The sequence below is a fragment of the Pleuronectes platessa genome, chromosome 2 (genome assembly GCF_947347685.1).
Source record: "Pleuronectes platessa chromosome 2, fPlePla1.1, whole genome shotgun sequence".
NCBI classification, from domain to species: domain Eukaryota; kingdom Metazoa; phylum Chordata; class Actinopteri; order Pleuronectiformes; family Pleuronectidae; genus Pleuronectes; species Pleuronectes platessa.
The window spans coordinates 7,639,998-7,661,731 of NC_070627.1; the positions used below are offsets into that span (position 1 = coordinate 7,639,998).

Genomic DNA, 21,734 nt, shown 5'->3' on the forward strand with positions numbered 1-21,734 from the left:
ACGTATTGCTGTGATTATTTTGTAAAGATAATAATGCCAGTCTGAGCCCTTAATTTTCTATGGAGTGTTATTATGGGCTTTAATCATGTAATTTGCTCACTAACAGTAGTTTGGCTCTGACACTCCCGATGCTGTGAAGTCATCTCTGAATGTTTTTATGAAGAAACATTTGACTGTAACTGTTTTACATAAATACCACATAACAAGAACAGGCCTGTAGCCTCTCTTATGTTTCCTCAGCTTGTTGCTGTCAGAGAGGAGAGAGGTGGGTCCTCCTCCATCCAGGGAATCCTGACCCAGATACTGAGCAGGCCTCTCCCGCCGCTGCGCTGAATGCAGCCTGCAGCCTCAGTGTATAGGAGGAGGTCAGCAAGTTCACGGAATTCTCCTTCCTCACCAGCTCCAGCTCTTCCCCATCTTCTTTATCAATAGGAATGACCTACTTTCTGGCCAGAGTACATAATCTATAGGCTGTTGTGGCACCCATGAAATAAATAAAACCTTTGTTTGTCAGCGTGTCAAATCTTTTATGTTTCGTGATATTAAAATTGGCTTGATATCAAGAATTTTAATGCACAATCATGGCCACACAGAAAGTGCAACGAATCGGGACGCACTGAGTAACGCTGAGGGTGAAAGGCTGGACGGCAGATCAAGTTGTTAAAATGCAAGCGAGGGAAATCTTTTGCCGGCACTGTCAACACCAGTTAGGAATATTTCTGTCAACTCTGTGGGAGCCTGAGCCGGCGTGATGTAGGGCAGAGGGTGGAGGATGCATTACTTCACTCCGGCTCTGTTGTAAATATTTTCATTCTAAGTAAGAGTGAGCTTCGTGGAAGGGGGCACCTCACATTCTAGGTCAGAGTCGTCATGCGACCGCCCCGGCTGATGTGACTGTACGGAGCATATCCATCTCAACTAAGGATCCCCGACTAATCTCCTCCTCTGTGGCCTCCAGGAGCATGGTGGTCTCTCGCCGCGCAGATGAATGTGTGCCTGTGCTCCCATAGATGAATGTGCATCTTTGTGTGCATGCATGGCCGTGCTTCTCCTTCGCATGTGCGTACATACGGTGCAACCTCCGTTTTCAAACCCGATCACCGAACCCGTTGACCTGTCAGTCAATTGGGATGTGAGTGAGTTTGAGTCATCAGGTTTGCCTGCCCTGTGTGCTGATGACTCCCCTGCTGCTGCTGCTGCCTGAGAAGGTCAACTGCCCCCTATCTCAGTTCGTCACTTATCTCTGTGCCGGCCGATGTCCCGACTACAAAGCCCTCGCTGATTTCAGCGTAAGACGCACAGAAAGTGGAGTCGGGGTGTGATCAAGCTGATACCCAAGTGAGGAGATGATGAGATGAGCGCTGAGTGATCAAGGGGTCAAGGATCAGGAGGAGCTCAGTTGATTCAGGATGCTTCAGCTTCATTTTACACAAGTCATCTTATTGACACTAAAGATGACACAAGAGATATGAAGAGAAAACTCCAAGCTAACGATGGACTGATAATGCTTTGAAATAGATTCATGCTATTTACTTATATTGTGTGTTTTCTGCAAATTCATTTTGTTCTTTGTCAAACACAATAAAAACCAGAGATGTTCATTTCTTTCACGTGTGTCATTTTTCAGACCAAACTTTTCTGCTTTTGAGTTTAACCAGTAAAACAGTATGGATTTTTTATTGTTATCCTTGTTCCATGAATGAGTAAATTACACATTATGTTCCTTCATACTAATAATCTGAATCAAAGATAGTTACAAAAGGGAGAAAACCAGTTAATGCAGTTGTGTTAAACTGTGCGACACATTTGTAATATATTATCACTGTTTCTTCCAAAAGCAACTTGTGCTTGTTTTTCAGCTAATATTTAATATGGAATGACAAAATGTTCCTTGACAAATAATCGCTGATTGCCCCCGATGAGGAAATCGAACAAACGCACGTCCACAGTTATTGCGCTTCAGCCCTCACTCACTTACACACAAGGCCATGGAGGAGGGGGGTATTGCGTCGCACTATTTGCCGACAGACAACCTCACGACAAAACATGTTTTCTCTACGACTTGCACCGTGCGTGCTGCCAGCGGTCCGTGACACTGCCAGTGCTACCTCGTGTTCAACATGCCAGACCAGAGCAGGACACTGGGAGGTTGAAGTCCTGGGATGAAGCCTTGCTCAACAACCTGCTGGTCCGTTAATAACAGCAATAACATCAAGAGAGAGAGAGAGAGAGAGAGAGAGGGGAGAGAGAGAGAGAGAGAGAGAGAGAGAGAGAGAGAGAGAGAGAGAGAGAGAGAGAGAGAGAAGAGAGAGAGAGAGAGGAGATTTTTTTCTCTTGAAAATACCTGAGATTCATCAAGCCAATTTGTATTAGTAGTTAGTCTGTGAATAAATACTGACTTTAGTAACATTAAATACTCGGTTTTCAGTTTTTAGTTTTTAGTCAGTCGTGGATTTCTGTGGCATATGTTGATTTCAGCTGGGCAATTTGGAAAAATCAGGCTGCAAATACATTACCTCTTATATTCCCATTATCATTATCTTCTCTCTGTTTATTTTAAGTTTTCTTTTTGTTTTTAATTTTGTATCTTCTTTTATTTTTCTCGTGCATTAATAAGACAATTGTTTGTGCTACAAACATTTATTCGTATTTGTTTATGTAGCCGAATGAAAACACTTTGGTTTGGGAAGATAAGAGTGTGGTTTTGATTAAATATTAATAACCATATTGTGTCTAAAATCCCTGTGAACTTTTCCTGTACTAACCCAGACCACCATGTCTTCCCAAAGTTTAATATTACTGCTGTTACAAAAAGTGGATGTGAGATCGGGTATTTAGGCAGAAAACAAATATGTTGTCATTGAACATTGAAGTACTATTCTATATTCAGTATTAACATGTTGCTGATAGTATAGAGTATATATCCTGTTGTAAATTAGATGAATAGCACTCTGGTGTCTGTATGATGAATGTGAAGCTTCCCGTGGACTTAATCTCACATGAAGACTTGAAACAGGGGGAAACACGACGCCTGGTTCTACTCAAATGCAACACATCCATCTTCTAGCATCTCGAAACCTCATTATTTGCTTAATCTGAACGGAAACCGTGGAAAGTCACAGTGTCCTGCCAAAATATACACTCCTGTGCCGGACTTGCAACATGTAAAACTGCACCTTGTGTGTTTTTTCTCTCATGTTCTTTTTGCAGATCAAACAAACAAAAAATAACAACGTGTTAAACGTGTGCGAGCTTTAAAAGCCGATGTTTCCAGACCGGCTGTTTGAGACCGGTGTTGATCTTCTCTTCCAACGTCGAGCAAGAAAACACACGAGTGACACTGCACCTTCCATTCCATATAAACAATAAATGTATAAAATTACAAAATGGCAAAGCTGCTTAATATCATGTGATACTGTTCATGTCCGGCGTGCTCTGAACCCAAGGGAGCCAAATGAACCCTGTGAGCTTGTACGTGCAGTTTTTTTTTCTCTTTCTGTCTTTTATTTTGGAGGCTGGGGGGTGATTGATGTGTGTGTGTTACACCTGGGGAGGCTCTCGCTCACTCCCCAACACGCAGCCAACACCAGTCACAGATCAAGGTCACTGCGATGCCACCTGAGTCAGTGAAGGAGACATTTACAGGGTAATAATACGGGGCCCCCGCACATGTTATTTAAGCCCTGCCAGCTCTAAGGGGGGCGGTGTGTGTGTGTGTGTATGTGTCTGTGTGTGTGTGTGTGTGTGTTCGTGTGTGTGTCGGTGTGTGTGTGTGTGTGTGTGTGTGTGTGTGTGTGTGTGTGTGTGTGTGTGTGTGTGTGCTCATTTTTCTTACCTAAAGGACCCTTTCGAGCAGAGGAAGTAATAAAGTACAAATACTTTGTTACTACACTTAAGTGGATTTTTCAGGTATCTGTACCTGAGTAACACATTTTCTGATGAATATTTACAGTTACTCCTTACATTAAAACACAAATATTTGTACTTTCTACTCCTTACATTAACAAAACAGGCTCGATATTTTGTTTTTATGCATATTAGAGAAATTATTCACTGTTTTTATTTTGCATTGTCAAGTGCTGCCTTCCCAGTGAGTGGTTTGAGTGGTTTGAACCTAAATGGACAAAAACACAGAAAAGAAGATTGTGTATTTTATTTGAATCAAATCATCAATACACTTTTAATTGAGTCATTTTTGGTATCTGTTCTTTTTCTTGAGTAGAGAATGTGAGTACTTTGCCACCTCTGGTCTTCATGGGGACAACAGCCCAGTTCTTTAATGATCAAAACTTCCGAGCTCCTGGTTAAGATTAGAGGTATGATACAAGTTGTGGTTTGGTTCAGGTTTGGGTGGGGCATGAATTGGTCTTGGTTAAAGTTACCAATAAGGTTTGTGTTAGGCTGTCCACAACTAATGGAAGTTGATGCAAAGCCCTAATAAGGATAGCTGCAAAAAAAACTGTGTGTGTGTGTGTGTGTGTGTGTGTGTGTGTGTGTGTGTGTGTGTGTGTGTGTGTGTGTGTGTGTGTGACTGTGTGTGTGTGTGTGGGCAAAGAGGGATGTTTCTCCGCAGGTTAAATTGTCCAAAGTAAATTGCTCATGTGATTAATTTTACAGCTTTCTGTGGGTTGTGTTACCAAAGTTGTATCCTTATAAAACTTGGGACAGTTTTGGAAATCCACATTTGATTCAATTGATCTAAAAACGTTTGGATTCAAGGACAATTCCAATTCCTGTACAGCTATGAGGACGAAATATGGTAAATTCAAACCAATCCATTGTGTGTTTGAGATGTTTTTTGATCTGCAATTATCCCAAAAAACATTCACACAATGTAATTGCTTTGAAAGGGCTCAGGTACCCCCCCCTTAATGCCCTCCACAAAGAACACACACTCCAAATCACGAGCAAAGCAAACACACACTCAACATACACACACACGACCTGCAATCTGTCAAATATTTGCCCACGGTGCAGAAGTGTGGCACTAGTATTTGTTTCGGTTCTTGCAGCGGCGGGTCGCTCTGAAACAAGGTTCAAGCGAACCGCGTCACCTCCGCTGCGGCCTGCGTGTTTATTTATAATACGAGGGGAGGAGGGGAGGAGGGGAGCAGGGGAGGAGGGGAGGGGGAGGGGGGGGGGGGGGGGGGGGGGGGGGGCATTTCCTCTGGTCTATCCGGGGTCAGGTCCTCTCAACGTGGATCCATAAATGAATGGTAGGCTCGACGGCCACACCATGCAGCACCGGCCCCTGATTGGTTCCGTGCGCGGCGTCAATAAACACTGTGAGGGTATATATATAATGCAGCAAGGTGTGCCACTTCCAAGAAATAAGACACAGGGAACCCCCCCATCCCCGAGATAAGAAAGAAGAGCTGCTCTGAACAGTAGTTTTTTTTTTTTTTTACATTATTTTCAGCAGAGCGTTAGAGGATGAGGACGCAGATCAAGAAGGTCCCTCAGATAGTGGAGCTGCTGAGGAACAAGTCCGTGGGGCTGCAGCACTTCAAGCCCACATCCTCAGTGTGCGTCCTGGAGCAGAAGGATGTGGTGGAGGCTGCGCAGTGCCCTCACGCCGCCTCCAGAGCGCAGAGCCTGGACGCGATCCCAGGTCCCACCAACTGGCCCCTGGTCGGCAGCCTGGTGGAGCTGCTGCGTAAAGGAGGTCTGACGAGACAACACGAGGCGCTGGTACAGTAACATCATTATTTTAAAGTAGAGTGGAGCTTGTTTTTCAGTCAGTAGCACATAGAACATAAAGTATAAACATTTTTTAAGAAGATTTCTTTTCTTTTAGATTGATTATCATAAGAAATTCGGAAAGATGTTCCGGATGAAGCTGGGCTCCTTTGAGTCCGTGCACATTGGCGCACCTTGCCTGCTGGAGGCTCTCTACAGGAAGGAGGGAAATTACCCTCAGAGGCTGGAGATCAAACCCTGGAAAGCATACAGGGACCTGAGGAACGAGGCGTACGGACTCCTCATCCTGTGAGTACTCCTTCCATCCCTTTACGCACAACTCCCCAGGACGCTGTTTGAAGTGGAGTTAGAGGCAGAAGAAGAAGCTGTTTTTATTGCTGCTGTTCATGAAAGAGCGGATCCTAACTTGTCGCTTTGCAGGGAGGGGAAAGACTGGCAGAGAGTGAGGAGCGCCTTCCAGCAGAAGCTCATGAAACCCACCGAGGTGGTGAAGCTGGATCGCAAAATCAACCAGGTGAGATTCCGATGCCTGAAGCATTTTGAAGAGTTTTTATTTTTGCTTGTTTTATTTAAAGTTACTTTTGGGGGTTTTGACTGTTTCTGCTTTTTGAAAAACAGGTGCTGGAGGATTTCGTCAGCAGAATTGGAAAAGTAAACGTCGATGGGAAGATTGAAGACTTGTACTTCGAACTGAATAAATGGTCGTTTGAGAGTAAGTTCATTTTTTATTGTTCGATTATTCATTAAAGCTGCAACTAGTAACGATTTGATCAATTAGTTGTTTTTTCAACGTGTCGTTTTAAATGTCTTTTCTATCACATGTCACAAAGCTGTAAATACAAAGAACATTTGATATTCAACTTTAAAGTTGACTTAAACAATGTGTATTTTCATCAATTAATCATCCTATTGTCAAATAAATGATTTAAAGACTAAGCATTTGATTATTTTTACCTGCTTTCATATTATTCATATCGTATATAGTATGTCTTCTGCTCTGGACCTACATGTAATTTGAGTTTGGAATCTCACTCTCTGCACTTTTTTTGTGGTTCAGCCATTTGTCTGGTCCTATACGACAAGAGGTTCGGTCTGCTGCAGGAGGAGGTCAACGAGGAGGCCATGAACTTCATCACAGCTGTGAAAACCGTGAGTCTATGCCACCTGTCATCCTGTCATAGTAGCATTGTGTCCTGAGGGCGAGGATCTGTGCGACACCGAGGCTGACTGCAGCAGTGCAGTTCATCAGGTTCACGTGGAGCCGGGGTTTGCTGAATCCACACTCTTGCTGTATTTACTGGGGCAAACCGATATGGTCTAAAGTCAAGAGATGATAAGTGGAGGCTCAGGAGGGTCGCACAGGGCAGCGGGTGCACGGAGCAAACCCTTGAAAAAGATTCAATCAAAGACTTTCAGTGGAGATGATTACGTTTAACTCTTAATCCCATTTTCCCTCTGTCCTCTCTGTAGATGATGAGCACATTTGGCATGATGATGGTCACACCGGTGGAGCTCCACAAGTGCCTCAACACCAAAACATGGCAGGACCACACCTCAGCGTGGGACCGCATTTTCAGCACAGGTACAAACACACGCACAAGTTTACTACACAACACCAGTACCACACCTGCACCTCCACAAACTCATCGTTTCCAAAAGTTCTGGGACAGTTTGTTTCTGCGTTCCTACACGGTGTCATGGGATGGTGTATAAATAGTTCAAGTACATTTCATAACCATGCATTTCCAGCCTTTCACATGTCATCCAATGCCGTTTACGTAAGGGTTCAGTTAGGGTTAACGGTAAGGAACAAGCCTGTAGCGACTTGGCGTGAAATTACGCACTAAAAGCAACAATGTGTCGTGATAACATTCGGTCCAACTTCAGGAGCCGGTGTCGTGCTATGCATGTTCCAGCTGGTGACACCAGGCTATAGACCTAGCCCACTTCCAATCAGAAAAGCACAGAGGGGCAGGAGTGAGGTTTGAACCGGGTGCTTCAGGGTTCTGTGTACTTGGCAACCTCGGTAAATGTCAGCCAGAGTTGTAGTAAACTGCATGACCTAAGAGGGAGAAATCTGTCAAACATTTGTAGTAGCGGGAGGTGGAGGGGGTGAAACATGGAGGGAGAAAGAAGATGGTGCTGTTTACGCGGCTGTCGCTGCCTCACTAACACACACGCACCACACTTACATGGAGCATGATTTAGGGTATTTTTAGTCGCCGCGGACTGTCAGTCATTTAGTCCATTTTAATGTCATGTGATTTGAATGATGCTGCGCCCTAATAAGCTTATGGCTGATGAACAGGCAGGGATCATTCAAGTTGAACTGGAATGGCAGAACAAAAATAGCAAGGCCCTCGCTGGTGCCTTGGAGTCTCATGATTTAGTGCCTATAGATAACTTGCCCTGTAAATACAAAACAGGAGACCTACACATTTAAATGTAGAAAGTTAATGTCAGACATGATGCTGTTATTTAGGTCGTGGCTGGAGGCATTTTGTTTTTGTCCCGTGAACGCAATGTCTCAAGAATGCCTTGAGGGAATTTCTTTAAATTGGGCATAAACGTGAACTTGGACTGAAGCAGAGACTGTGTATAAAGATGACTATGTGCCTCCGCCTCCTCCCACTATCCAGAAGTCTAAATAACTAATTTAAAATAAACGTACTGGCATTTGGACAAACATGTGACAAGGAACTACCTAAAATGACAGAAACTATCTTATATAAAGATTATTTGACATTTATTTGAACTTTATAGTTGGGTCCGTGTCTCATCCACTAACACGGAGAAGGCAGGGTTTATGACCTATACAGCCAGCCACGTGGTCAAAGGTGAAGGGTCAAGGTCTCTATGACCTCATGTCCACCCCCGTTGTTGTAATGACAACATCTCAGGAATACAAACGTCCACTTGGGTGGTGCAAGGTCAACGGCCATTGTCACTGTCTATGCTAATTTTTACAAAATACACTTAATACACACACATTAATTTGACTGGTTGGCAGAGGCTTTCAAACACAAGACAAGACATTGAAAATTGACGTGATGAAATTCACAGGTAATCCGTTTGCCTACATGATTTGTTCCTTTGTGTTTCATCAGCCAAAGTCTACATCGACAAGAAGCTGAAGGGAAACGCTGAGGAGAGAGCTGATGACGATTTGATCGGTGACATCTTGCAAAACAGCAACCTCTCGAAGAAGGAGCTCTACGCTGCCATCACAGAGCTGCAGATCGGAGGAGTAGAGACGGTGAGTGATGTTTGGGGCTGCACAGAAATATCTATATCAGGAAAAGTTCCCAAAAAAACAAATAAACACGTCAAACTCTTCCATCAAGCTACTTCTGCCTATTCCAGCTTTCGATCGATGAACATTTGACTCTTTTAATTAAATTACACTGGTGATTACATACAAGGAGCCCACCCGCTTACAGATCTGAACACGAGTTCAAAATGTTTTACCTTTCGCCTATTTTGTTCCAAGGGGGGGGGGGAAGAAAAAAAAAATCTGTTCGGCCTGTAAAACAAACAGGTGCTGCAAAAAAAAAGATATGTGGTGTGGACGTAACTGAGGAGCCTTTGAGGAACCCCGAACATTCCTCAGCTCCTTTCAGGACCCCACAGAGGAATGCACTAAAAGTAGTTGCCTCACTAAGTGACATTTCCTCTCTGCCTCCCTCTCTCTCTCGCCCTCTCTCTTTCTCTCTCCCTCTCTCTTTCTCTGTGTTTATGTTTCTCAGACTGCCAACGGTATGCTGTGGGCTATTTTCAACCTGTCACGTAACCCTGGCGCCCAGAGGAGGCTGCGGGAGGAGATTAAAGAGGCGGTGCCTGCTGACCAGAACCCGTGCGGAGAGCACATCAAGCGCATGCCCTACCTCAAGGCTTGCCTCAAGGAGTCTATGAGGTACGGCCAAGCACTGTCACCCAGAACGCTGCAAATAGACATCCTAGAGATACGGTTACGTTATGGGCAAGACCTCCAGAGGGGAAAAGTAAACTCTACATCAATAAATTCAGCCAACATCGAACAATCTTCTTCTTCCTCTGGATTTGGCTTTATTCTCCCTGAAAGAGAAACCTGCAGATGTTCTCGCCACAAATGCAGGACAGCATATCTGCAGCACACAATTAGGTTAGGGATAGTAGCTGTACATGACACGACACAACATCTAGCGATTGGTTTAAATGATCTAATTAAATGAATTCCCATCAGTCAGCAGTAAATCAGTCGTACCATGTTCATTTGCTTATTACTGATATTACAAAAAAGGAAAAGAGAGTCGGAGAGGCAGAGAATCAAGAATCAATCGAGAAAATGAGCCATGGGGAATTCCTGTAGATATTCCCAAAACTAAATATCCACTTTGGACTATGTAGAATTGGAGCACAGTTATAACTGAATGATTCCCCTGTTGAGCCGTCAGACACCTTCAGTTAACTGGGATGAAATTGGAGTTTTTAACAAACCAAACTATAAATCTATCACTGAAGAAAGTAATTAGCTTAAATTCATAATGAAAGTAATCATTAGCGGCACTTTGCTACAAAAGAGCTGCACCCTAACATTTACAAAAGTAAAATACAGCTTTTAACATAATGCATGATAAATAATAATGTAATGATATAAAGTAGACTAATAATAATTTTGATAATAATAATAATGTTATGACCTCAAGTATAGAGTTTGAATTAAAACTCATTTGCTGCATCATAGATGTTGAATGAACTAATTGTAAGTCGCTCTGAATAAAAGTGTCTGCCATGTGATAATGACATGTAATGTAATGTAATGTAATGATTTCACTCAGTACCACGAAGATTAAGAAGGAGAACTCACACATGATGGGCTCAAGACCGAGCTCCATGAGATATTGTGGCATGACTAAATACAACCAGTGGTCCCAGCTTAAAATATACCATGTGGTCACGTTCCAATCACTTCCCAACCAGTTTCTGTTTCTTCTGGTGCAGTCACGAGAAGTAGTTCTAAAATATGTTATTTAAAGCTAATTACGTTACCACATCATCCAGGGAATGTTCATGACCCCCGACTGGAGATTAAATTTCACTTTATCTTGCTCTGTGTGTTCAGCTGCTGTTAAACAGCTTAGAGATGTGTGTCAAGCTATAATGTAGCTTCACCGAGTCCATATTCCCATGCGCTTTTTTTCAAATTCTTCCAGGTTATCGCCATCAGTTCCATTCACCAGCAGAACCCTGGACAAAGACACTGTGTTGGGAGATTATGCCATTCCCAAAGGGGTAAGTGGATTAGCTCTTAGTTGCCATACACCTGACATAAGCAGATTACATTCTTGTATTCATTTACATTTAACTGATGCCTGGATGAAGCATGTTAGCAAAGAACTGTACAAAGTCTGACTGGAGAAACTTTAATAGAGTTTGTGCAATAGATTTACAGTAAAAAGGTCTTTATTGGAGTGTAGCCTTGTAATCTTCTGCACTGTCTCTTTAACTTGTCTGGAACAAATCCTGAGAGTTCTGCGACTGTTCTTGCATGATGAAAATATTGATTTATTTGTTATTTCCTCCGTGAACAGACTGTTTTGATGATAAACAGCCACGCACTGGGCTCCAATGAGGAGTACTTCGAGGATGGGAAGCAGTTCAAACCCGAGCGATGGCTGCGAGAGACCAGCACCATCAACCCCTTCGCCCACGTTCCCTTCGGCATCGGCAAGAGGATGTGCATCGGCCGGCGGCTGGCGGAGCTGCAGCTGCAGCTGGCCATGTGCTGGGTAAGTCAAACCAAGTTCAGCTCAGTTTGTAAACTCAATCAATGGGAAATCATCGATTAAATATTTTTTGTTGCATCTTAACAATTGAATTGACATGTTTGTCCCTCTTACAGTTGGTCAGAGACTATGACATCGTGGCCACAGACAATGAGCCGCTCGATGTGATCCATTCAGGACTCCTGGTTCCCAGCAGAGAACTGCCAGTCGCCTTCATCAAGAGATGAGGTGAGAGCAACAGTTGGATCTTCTATCAATCTTTTCGTCTAGCCCGCTTAAAGACAGCAACAAAGTGTATTTCCCAAAATGAATTATTCTCTTGAGTTTGATATTTCTTTGTTAATGAATAATGTCCTCTCTCCCTCTCAGGATCCTTTATCAACTCTTCTGGACATAGTGACAGGAAGACGATACCTCTGTCGCCCTGGCCTGAGCTGGTCCAGTGACTCCCTGTATTGCTGCTCTGTAAATAGAACAAAAAGACAAACAAATTGCTATACATGTAATCATGCCGTAAATACCTCAAACTTATTTAAAAAATATTACCTATGACCGTTAATGACTGACCAAAATACCAGTTGTTATGTACAAATTGAATGTTGTACGAAGGCAGCTGTCCTCAAATCTTAATGTCAATGTCCTCATCTCAGACATGTGTGTATGTAGATTTCAAGCTATATATAACGTTGTGCTTTTTTCTTGTGTCACAGTCCTTTGTGTATAAAAAAGTGCAATTATAATATTGTAATAATGTACATTGTTTTATGTAGAGACCTATTTTATTCACTTCAATGGATACATTAATAAATGTATTAAAGATACAAAGCCTCTGTTTGTTTTTCAGACTGCTGCGATTAGAGCTTTTCATTGAAGTTTTATAACTTCAGAAATGGGCTTAAAGGGAAATCAAAAGGTTTAGTTTGGCATGTAGACAAACTCCAGATTGTGGCTCAATCACTTGATTCAAATAATAACAGGCAAGATTAAAGCAGCTTAGCTTTTTTCTTTAACATCAAATGAATTTAATCCCATTCAGGGAAAGCAAAGGGAGCTTCTAAATAAATGTTTCAAATGAAAGAAAGTCATTTGAGAGGTCACATGTTTAGAATCATATATTTTCTCCGTGGGTTTTCTCCCTCGTGATTTTAAATGGTCTGAAAAGATGAAAGTGTGAATAAGAAACCAGACTGATGGACTGTAGCACAGTAAAGATTTGAACATGCTTAAAGACATGTTTTGTATCTATCAAGAGCAAGTAGCAACACAAAGGAGTTGACTAAATTGCATGAGTAAAGTTTATTTTTAGACACGAATGCTAATGGGAACAAATTTGCGACTTTACTATAAATAGTTAAGTATCTTTATTAAATCTGAAGGTGAGGCCTGGGAAAGGATCAAACTCCTGGAACTTGATCCACAGGACCAGCGGTTAAAGGACGGAGCCACAGAGCCGCTGATCGATACTGTGACATCAGCCTGATGAGGGAGGAAGATGCTTCAGTTTGTTGTCGGGGTTTTGGCAATTAGATCTGCAGTCAACACAAAAACATGAACTTCCATCTGATTAATGCAGATAAGAAATCAATCAATCAATCAATCAAATTTGATTTGTATAGCCCATATTCACAAATCACAATTTGTCTCATAGGGCTTTAACATGGTGAGACATCCTCTGTCCTTAACCCTCAACAAGAGTAATTACTAAAAACCATTTAACAGGTAAAAATACTCAGACAGCCACATGTGAGGGATCCCTCTCCCAGGACGGACAGAAGTGCAAAAGATGTCACGTGTAGGAAAACATCATCAAGATTAAAGTTTTTAGCAGCATTGATGAGGGTAAACATTTTGAAGGATAACTTCAATACTATATGTCAAGCAATCCTGCTGCAGTCATAGTCTATAGTCAGCAGCCAGCAAGATCATGATCTGCCATCCAGATCGGATCCACTATAGTCCACAGTCATTGTCCATTGCTGCCAGTTAGGATCCATCATCAGCTGCCACCTCGGTCGTGGTCCACCACCATTATCTCTCTCCAACGGGACAAAGGATCCATCATTCCCACTACGATCAGCTGGCACGACATAGAATCCACCACACTGGATCCACCACCGTGACCTCCGACACGAGATCCACAAATCACAATCCATGATGATGTGATCACAGCTGTGGTCCTGGATCTGTGGGCGATAAGGTAAAGGGACTCGGGGGAAGGGGTCAAGTCAGAAACATGTATTGATGTGATATGAATTACTTTGATGTGATAAGGATGGAGAAGAGGAAGGAGAAGCCGGAAAGAGAAGCTCTGTGTGTCATAAATTCCCTCTGCACCAAAGACTGTTTGTTGAATCAAGAAAAAAGACGTTTATATCAGTCGTGTTAATATGTGTCTAATTATACCAACCTAATATATATATTCAATGAATTTAATCTATTTGGAATTTTTTACCATTGACTAGTGTACAACCTTGAGATTTTGTGTAAAAACAACACATACTCTTCCTGACACTACCCAACCTTGGCCTCTGATTGGAAGTTACACATCAATTCACATTGATTCATGTTACTGACGACTCACATGACACACGTGTGGCCTAAGGAGTCACATGTGACATCAGGTGACATCACCATGTGAGGTGGATAAAACGCCTGGTTCCTCGAGCCTCAGCGGTCAGAAGAGCTGATGAACACATGATCATCCATGATGAATAAATCAAGACAGGTCAAGAGGATGAGACTCATCATAGACTCTAACAAGTCAACAATTAGTCATGTGATCTAATCCAACTTATATCAGTGACTTGAGTGGTACTCAAACATTTTACTAACATCAAGTATGAGTACAACTATATAGACAAAAATATACTCAAGTTAAAGGAAAAAACGAACTTGGGTGTGGACTAGGTTGTACAATACTGGCGCTCAGTGGCCAAAAGCTGCCTGTACTTACATTTCTGCTTTCATTTTATCCATTTATTTTTGGTGCACACATATATATATATACTAATTTCACACAACTGTATTTTAGATTCACTTTTAATGTTGTGAAGGTAAAAACGTATGCCATATCTTTTAATGGGTATATGTGGTAGAGCAGCCCAACAGGTTCCAGTGTAAAGACCACAAACACACACACACACACACACACACACACAAAAACACACACACAAACTAATGATGCCACACTAACTTAACCTACTTCAGTTTCCTGTATGATATATTCTAACCTTTTACGTCCCCTTAAGGAAGACAAGTTCCCATAATGTGACTGTAAAAACAGATTCAGGTCATGGGTTATACCTACACCACAAACACACACATAAACAAACACACTCACACACACACACACACACACACACACACACACACACACACACTCACACTCACACTCACCTCCTGTCTGCTTGTCACCATCAGCCGTGACAGGAAGCATCAGCTCTCGTTCTTTGTGCCTCGGAGGAGGAGGTTTTCTTTGAGCAGCTGCTAATGTTTTAACCTCCTCTTAGACAGAACTTTTAATTGAGTTTAATTCGCTGACGGCTTTTTGATAAAGCGCTTGAATTAGGTGTTGAGTTATAACAAGTTGTTGAGTTGGGGGAATCTATACATTCAGAGCTGGACATGAGTTTGGGTCCCACCGAGAGTCTGGGTCGCGACATTAGTCAGGAGGAGCTGGACTTCAATGACCTGTTCCTGTATAATCCTCCTGGAGAGGATTTCCCTGTCGGCTGTGACAAAGGTAGGATATTTGTTTATATTTATAATTTATAATTATTGAGAATCAATCAAATATCTCCCATTGCAGTATGTACTGTGTGTTTCATCAGCAGTGACTGTGTGTTGAATTTGTAGCTGTGGTGAAATGGCTCAGAGAGTACTTAGCTGTCAGGTACTGATGTTACCCTTACAACAGGTGGAAGAAATCTAGACCCTTCTTTCAGTCACGGAACATTCTTTTTAGAAACATGGTTAAAGAAATAGTGCGATATTATCTCTGTTAAAAGGGGATAAAATTTGAAATCTGATCCAATCACAATCATTGTTTGATTTACTTTAACTGTGCAGTAACACTAATGTGTAGATTTTCAAACAAGGAAAATTTGTAACACTTTTACTCTATGAGCACACATTTCTTTTTTACTTATCCTTTATTTAACCAGGAAATCCCCATCACATAGATAAGATCTTCTACCAAGGAGTCCTGATTAAGAGGGGTCGCGACTTAAATAGAGAAAAAGGTTTAACAACTGTTTATATGTAAATATACAAGCAGGGATGGATTACACAAATAAATACAAAAACACATTGAACTAAAGCATAGAACAGAACTGGAAATCAATCGCAAAAGTTAATTGTGCGAAATAAAATAAAAAGTAAATTTTAATTGCAATGAATTTTTTTTTTTTAGTATAGGCTAATGATTCCAAGTTTGGAATGTCTTACATCTCTACTCTCTTACATGTGGTGCATGGAAGCAAAACCTTTGTTCGGGTAGTTGAGACCTTGAGGAAACCTTTCTGTGATGATCAAGTGTGTAGCTGTTGGGACAATATGAACAGACTAGATAGATATTGTGATAACTTGCCAAGTAAAGATTCTACAATAGAATTTAGGATATGGATTTTTCAGACCAAAACATGTTTAATTTACAGCGTCATGTTCCTTAAACCTGAGTTAAAGATGAAGGCAAATACCTGCAGAATATACTGACGTCAGAACTGTCTTGAAAGCCAGTCCTGATTCACCGTACAGAGCGATGAGGAAAGTTGAACCTCCACCGAAAATTAACTTTTGAGATGTTCTGGATTGTTCAATTAAAGACACAGATGTAATTATCAACAAAAAGTGGTCGGGTGTGCACAAATTCTCTGCTTTTGTTATTTGCAGATGATCCAGTCGTCCTCTTTCAGAATGTCAAGCAGCCTCCTCTGCTGGTGGTCGACCATCACGCCGCGTACGTCTCCAGCTCCATCCATCCAGCCTCCGGCCACAGCTCCTCCTCTCGCAGCCCCACCACGGAGGACCTGACAGGGGCTGTGTTTGAGTCTTTGGGCCTGGTATCCAGACCAGAGAACATACCCGCTCCCAGCCCCAGAATTGAGATCACTCCCTCAGGCGACTCCCTCAGCTCGCAGACCCTGCAGCCCAGCCCTAGCTCCAAAGTCCTGGCAGCCTACAGGGAGTGTGTGAGCCCTGCCAGCAGCAACTCCTCCACAGGATGGGCAGCAGAGACCTACTCTCCAGCGGCGTCCCCATGTGTCTCTCCTTCCAATAGAAGTGGCTGTAGCGTGGGGTTTACCGCCTTAGACCTGTGCCCGGGCCTCCAGGGCATCCACACCTCCTCTGCCCACTCCTCTCCAGGAGCCTCGCCTCGCAACAGCGTCACAGATGAGCCCTTTCTCCTGCCACAGCACCAACGTGCTGCTGCACCACTCCTCCAGCAGCGCTCCCATTCGCCACATGGGAAGCGAGCCTATGTGCAGGCCCACTCCTTTCAGGGGGGCACTCCTGTCAAACAGCGCTCCAGGAGCCCGAGCCCCATCCCCTCTCCGCTTGAGCAGCAGGGGTCCCACTATCTTCACCAGACCCAAGCGGAGTTTCAGACCCAGGTTCAGGGTCTCGGCGAGGAATGGAGCTCCAGTCTTTCCAGACCAGTGCCCTCTGTCCTGGTGCAGGGTGCACATGGGCAGGCCCAGAGGCAGGACTGTGTGTATGGAGAGGTTTATGACTGGGCCATCGAGCAGGAGAGGATTGGTAGGTCTGGAGCCGGGGTGAAGCCTGACATAGTCTACATGGTCCCAGCTGTGTGGCCCCCCTCTCATCAAGTCCAACACGAAAATTTCAGGTGTGTCGATGTTCCTCTTTAATGAGCTCAAGACAATTTATGTCTTTCTAATGAGCTCAATCTTCCAAGCAAAATTCAAAGATTACAAAGTCAAAGATTGACAGCAATGAATAAAATATGAAATATGGTACATTTGTTGACAGTTTGTGTTTTCTCTCCTTTTGCCCATATCTCTCTCTCTCTCTCTCTCTCTCTCTCTCTCTCAGTGGTCTCTCTGTGGCCCCACTTCCTCAACTAGACAGGCAATTACCCAGTCAGTCTGGTCAGTATGAACTGCTGATCCGGCAGCAGCCCAGGTCTCACCACCGAGCTCACTACGAGACTGAGGGAAGCCGCGGCGCCGTTAAAACACCCAAAGGAGGGCACCCAGAAATCCAGGTAGATTTTACACCTCTGCTATGTGGGAGCTAATCTGTCTCTCAGATCAATAACTCAGTTGTAATCACATTTCACAGTGGAGATATCAATGTAGTATACCTGCTCTCCTGCCTCCCTCTTGTAATTGCTAATTTCTGGAAAAGGTCATAATGTAGCGGTGCTTAAAGGTTAAAGCTATCGATACATTAACACGTTAAAGTGTTGCACATCTTGTAGCGTGGGTGCAGCATCTCTCTGAGTGCTTTTGTACTGTTCGTTTATTCTCGGAGGTTGTGGGGGATTGTTTGTGTGAATGCAAGAAAGGAAACAGAGAAAACAGATCACTCTCACTTTTCATCTTTGTCACAGAGCGGGAGCACAAGTTTGTAAATGTAGGTGGTGCTTCCTGGAAAATGTGATTGTGTAAAGATGTTCATGCAAATGAAAGAAAGAGCCATATGTCACTCTCACATCAGAACTCCCACAAGGGCAAGTTATTAACGCATGAATTCTTTCAATCTGCAAACAAAGCTCCTCAATATTTACAATGAAGATACAAGTATTTATAGATGGGTCTACTACATTAATAAGCCTGTGTTGGTTTTGCTGGCGCTTCAGGCAATAACAGGTCATGCAAAGCAGTGTCCCTGCTCTGCCAGTTAGACCCGTGACATCACCCCCACAGGGAAGAGAGATGTTCTCTGCTCTCATGCACATTAATGGTCTTTTAGTTAATTGAACGGAGTGTAAAGCGTTGGGCTTGATCACATTTTGTCGCCCTCACAGCTCTGTGGGTATGAAGGCTCGGCTCCACTGGGGCTGCAGGTCTTCATAGGCACGGCCGACGAGAGGCTCCTGAAACCTCACGCCTTCTACCAGGTGCACCGCGTCACGGGCAAAACCGTCACCACGCCCAGTATGGAGAGGATGATCAACGGGACCAAAGTATTGGAGATCCCTCTGGAGCCAAAGAACCATATGAGAGTGGTGTGAGTATGAGACACGAGATACAAGTTTACCAAAACAAATAACTGAAAAATGCTCTTAATAAGGCAAGAAATCACAATTTGTGGATGGTTGGCTGTTGACTCAGACTTATTGACCAATCTGAAGTCAGTGTGTTGATTTTTGCATTAAATCTCTCACAGGTATAGATGCAGAGATACAGTTAATTGAGTTTTTAGTTTTATTTGGATCTTACATTTGAAATATTGTTGTATCTATGTGTATTTAATGCTCTTTGTTGCCACACAAATGTTATCCTTGATCGTTTATATTGTTATTTGAACAAGTTGCTGTTGGCGCTGACAGAAACTTGAAACGCATCACTTCCTGTGTGCCAGAGAGGTTTTCCAGAAAGCACCTACCAGATGCAGGGTTTTTACAGCATCTAGGAAATCTTTGATCTATAGATTTACTGAAAGATAAATTTTATTCGAAACAAAAATGTCACAAAAACTGGGTTACAACTGACTCATCAATCAAGTATGATTTGACTGTGACTGTGTTTGAACAAAGAGTTTTGCACTTTCAGAACCCTGTTCATCTCACCGAGGTTTTCTTCCATTTTACAGGATCGACTGTGTCGGGATCCTGAAGCTGAGAAATGCCGACATTGAACTGAGGAACGGTGAGACGGACATCGGACGCAAGAACACACGTGTGCGTTTGGTGTTTCAGGTCCACGTCCCCCAGTCCGGAGGCCGGCTCGTGTCTCTTCAAGTTGCCTCTGAGCCCATTGAATGCTGTAAGGATTCATTCATGATAACTGCTTGTTAACAAGATAAAGATAAAGTAGCTTTATTGTCAATTTCTTAACATGTTCAAAACACGCTTGAGCTGCTCCCCCCGCGACCCGACCCCGGATAAGCGGACGAAAATGAGATGAGATGAGATGAGATGTTCAAAACATACAAGGAATCGATACGACGTTTCCCACTCGCCCACAGTGAAACATATAAAGTGCACAGGCACAACAGATAACACAAGACATTTCCTAATACTAAGTAAACATACAGATTTTTTAGTACAGCAGCATAAGGTTCTCTAAAAGTGTAAACGTAGTGATTCAGTGATAAAAGTGCAAAAAGTACAAAAAGTACAAAAAGTACAAAAAGTACAAAAAGTACAAAAAGTACAAGAAACGGGATCGAATTTTTATCCATTTATTCATACCAATCTTTTTATGTTTATGTCTCATATGTTAATAATGAAACTAAACCTTTGGTTAACACAAAACATTCAGTTTTCTATTGTTATATAGGGTCCATTGCAGTAGCTCATGATGGTTGATGTTTGAAAAAGCTGTGTTGTGTTGTTAATTTAGCAAATTTTATGATTGTTCTTTATTTGTGCAACTGTTCTAATATTTGATCATTCTATATTATCGTTATAATGTGAATTTAAATCATCAAATAATTTTGTAAAATGTCGAGCTTGGTATTTCATGGAGCTCTGCCTTCCTGTGTCTCCTCAGCCCAGCGAGCTCAGGAGCTCCCCACAGTCGAGAGGCAGGACCTGGACCGATGCTCGGTGCTCGGGGGTCAACAGATGGTCCTCACTGGACAAAATTTCACCCCTGACTCCAAGGTGATATTCTCTGAGAAGACACAAGGTGAGGAGGAGATCTTTGGCTGACCACTGGATGTTGGAACTGTTAACTCTGACAAGCTTAGTCCTTTTCTTGGAGAGCGTTAGAGCTTTCACATAGTTTTCATGGCTTCGAGCAAAGACTGGAAACAGGAAAACCTCACTTACACTCAACCCCTATCAGTACAGTTGCGTTTTTTGTTGTCTGTTTTGCAAAGCTTTAATTTTTCCTTCATTTATCACATCTAAACTCCTCACCGTGCCATTGTTTGGGTTTCTTTTCTCAGTACTTTATTGTCTACATGCCCACACGGTTCATTTTGCAGGAGACATAGTATCAACATATCCTTCTCAAGAAACGTTATGCAATCTGATCACCACGGCCTGACTGTAGACGACAGAGTGGTTGATGCGTATCGGCTCGGTGCAGCGACAGACAAAACTCCAGGAAGTCAATCTTCGTGACCAAGAAATATTCAAGCATGTCAGCTGTCCCTCTATAAATCACAAATTGTCGATTAACCAGATACAATGTGTTAATGAGCTTTAGAGATGATGGCAGATTGATTCTGTTACTTTCAAACTGAACCTTCTCAGCTGTTTCCCCCTGTTTCCACTTTTTAAACCAAAGTAAATAACTACTACTATACTACCATGACTATGGTATTAGTCATTCCATCTAATTTTTAGCAAGAAATCAAGTTATTGTGTGTTCCCTAAATGTTGAGTTATACTTTTGATATATACAACTTCATGTCTAGTTACAATGATTTTATGTGTGGTGTGTAATATAATACACCTGCATATGAAATTGTATTCTACAATTAAAACAGACCAATATTTTTGAACAACACCCAGATGCGTCCTTCTCGACAGCCCGTCAGAATGGAACATCTTCCGTCAGTCCACACTTTGAACTTTGGTACAAACTTTTTCAAATGAACTGTATGTCTACGTGGAAATTTCACACCCTGTTCGCGCTCCTTCTGCCCACACAAACTAGTTTGGTTGCATGGTTTGAGAGCAGGATGCGAACAGATGACTGCATGCGAAGCCTCCCTGCTGCTTGGCGTGGGGTGTCATGCTACAGGATGTGGTTCCACAGACTGATTCAGACCCAGAGCAGAGGCTTTTGTCTTTGTTTGGTTTTTAAGCATGGGTAGAAAACAGACACTGCAGGTAAAACAGTAAACTATCCATAAAACAAGAAGAAGATTTCCACTGGCTATGAAGTAATGTGTACACATGCTGCACTCGGAGTCACCGACAGGATTGATATCTTGCAAACTCGTTTCTTGTTGAGTCGGGAAATCTTTATCAATGTTCTTATGTAACTCTATGCAAGGAGAGAAATATGTGGATTTTCTATTGTTTTTAAATTTCAATACCTGCGCATTATATTCTGTTTTCAGAGGGGCAGCAAATCTGGGAGATGGAGGCTACGGTTGACAAAGACAAAACACAAGCTGTGAGTT

The 21,734-nt window shown here is 42.6% G+C and overlaps 2 protein-coding genes across 2 annotated transcripts; both read left to right on the top strand.

Moving 5' to 3' along the window:
- The first annotated feature begins 5,217 nt into the window (after positions 1-5,217).
- On the top strand, positions 5,218-12,290 carry LOC128448985 (1,25-dihydroxyvitamin D(3) 24-hydroxylase, mitochondrial). The gene is made up of 12 exons (XM_053431928.1): positions 5,218-5,691; positions 5,798-5,988; positions 6,121-6,214; positions 6,319-6,412; positions 6,758-6,849; positions 7,171-7,282; positions 8,808-8,956; positions 9,447-9,613; positions 10,893-10,971; positions 11,271-11,468; positions 11,582-11,693; positions 11,835-12,290. The coding sequence occupies exons 1-11, from the start codon at positions 5,434-5,436 to the stop codon at positions 11,690-11,692; spliced, it is 1,545 nt and encodes a 514-aa protein (XP_053287903.1). The 5' UTR covers positions 5,218-5,433; the 3' UTR covers position 11,693; positions 11,835-12,290.
- A 2,436-nt stretch (positions 12,291-14,726) lies between these two features.
- LOC128448969 (nuclear factor of activated T-cells, cytoplasmic 2) lies at positions 14,727-21,727 on the top strand (the record flags this gene model as incomplete). The annotated part of the gene is given in 7 exon segments (XM_053431886.1): positions 14,727-15,207; positions 16,356-17,313; positions 17,520-17,691; positions 18,457-18,659; positions 19,245-19,417; positions 20,147-20,284; positions 21,672-21,727. Coding segments are annotated over 7 exon segments (1,818 nt in total), but the record flags the coding sequence as incomplete, so codon positions are not given.
- Positions 21,728-21,734: the final 7 nt, after the last annotated feature.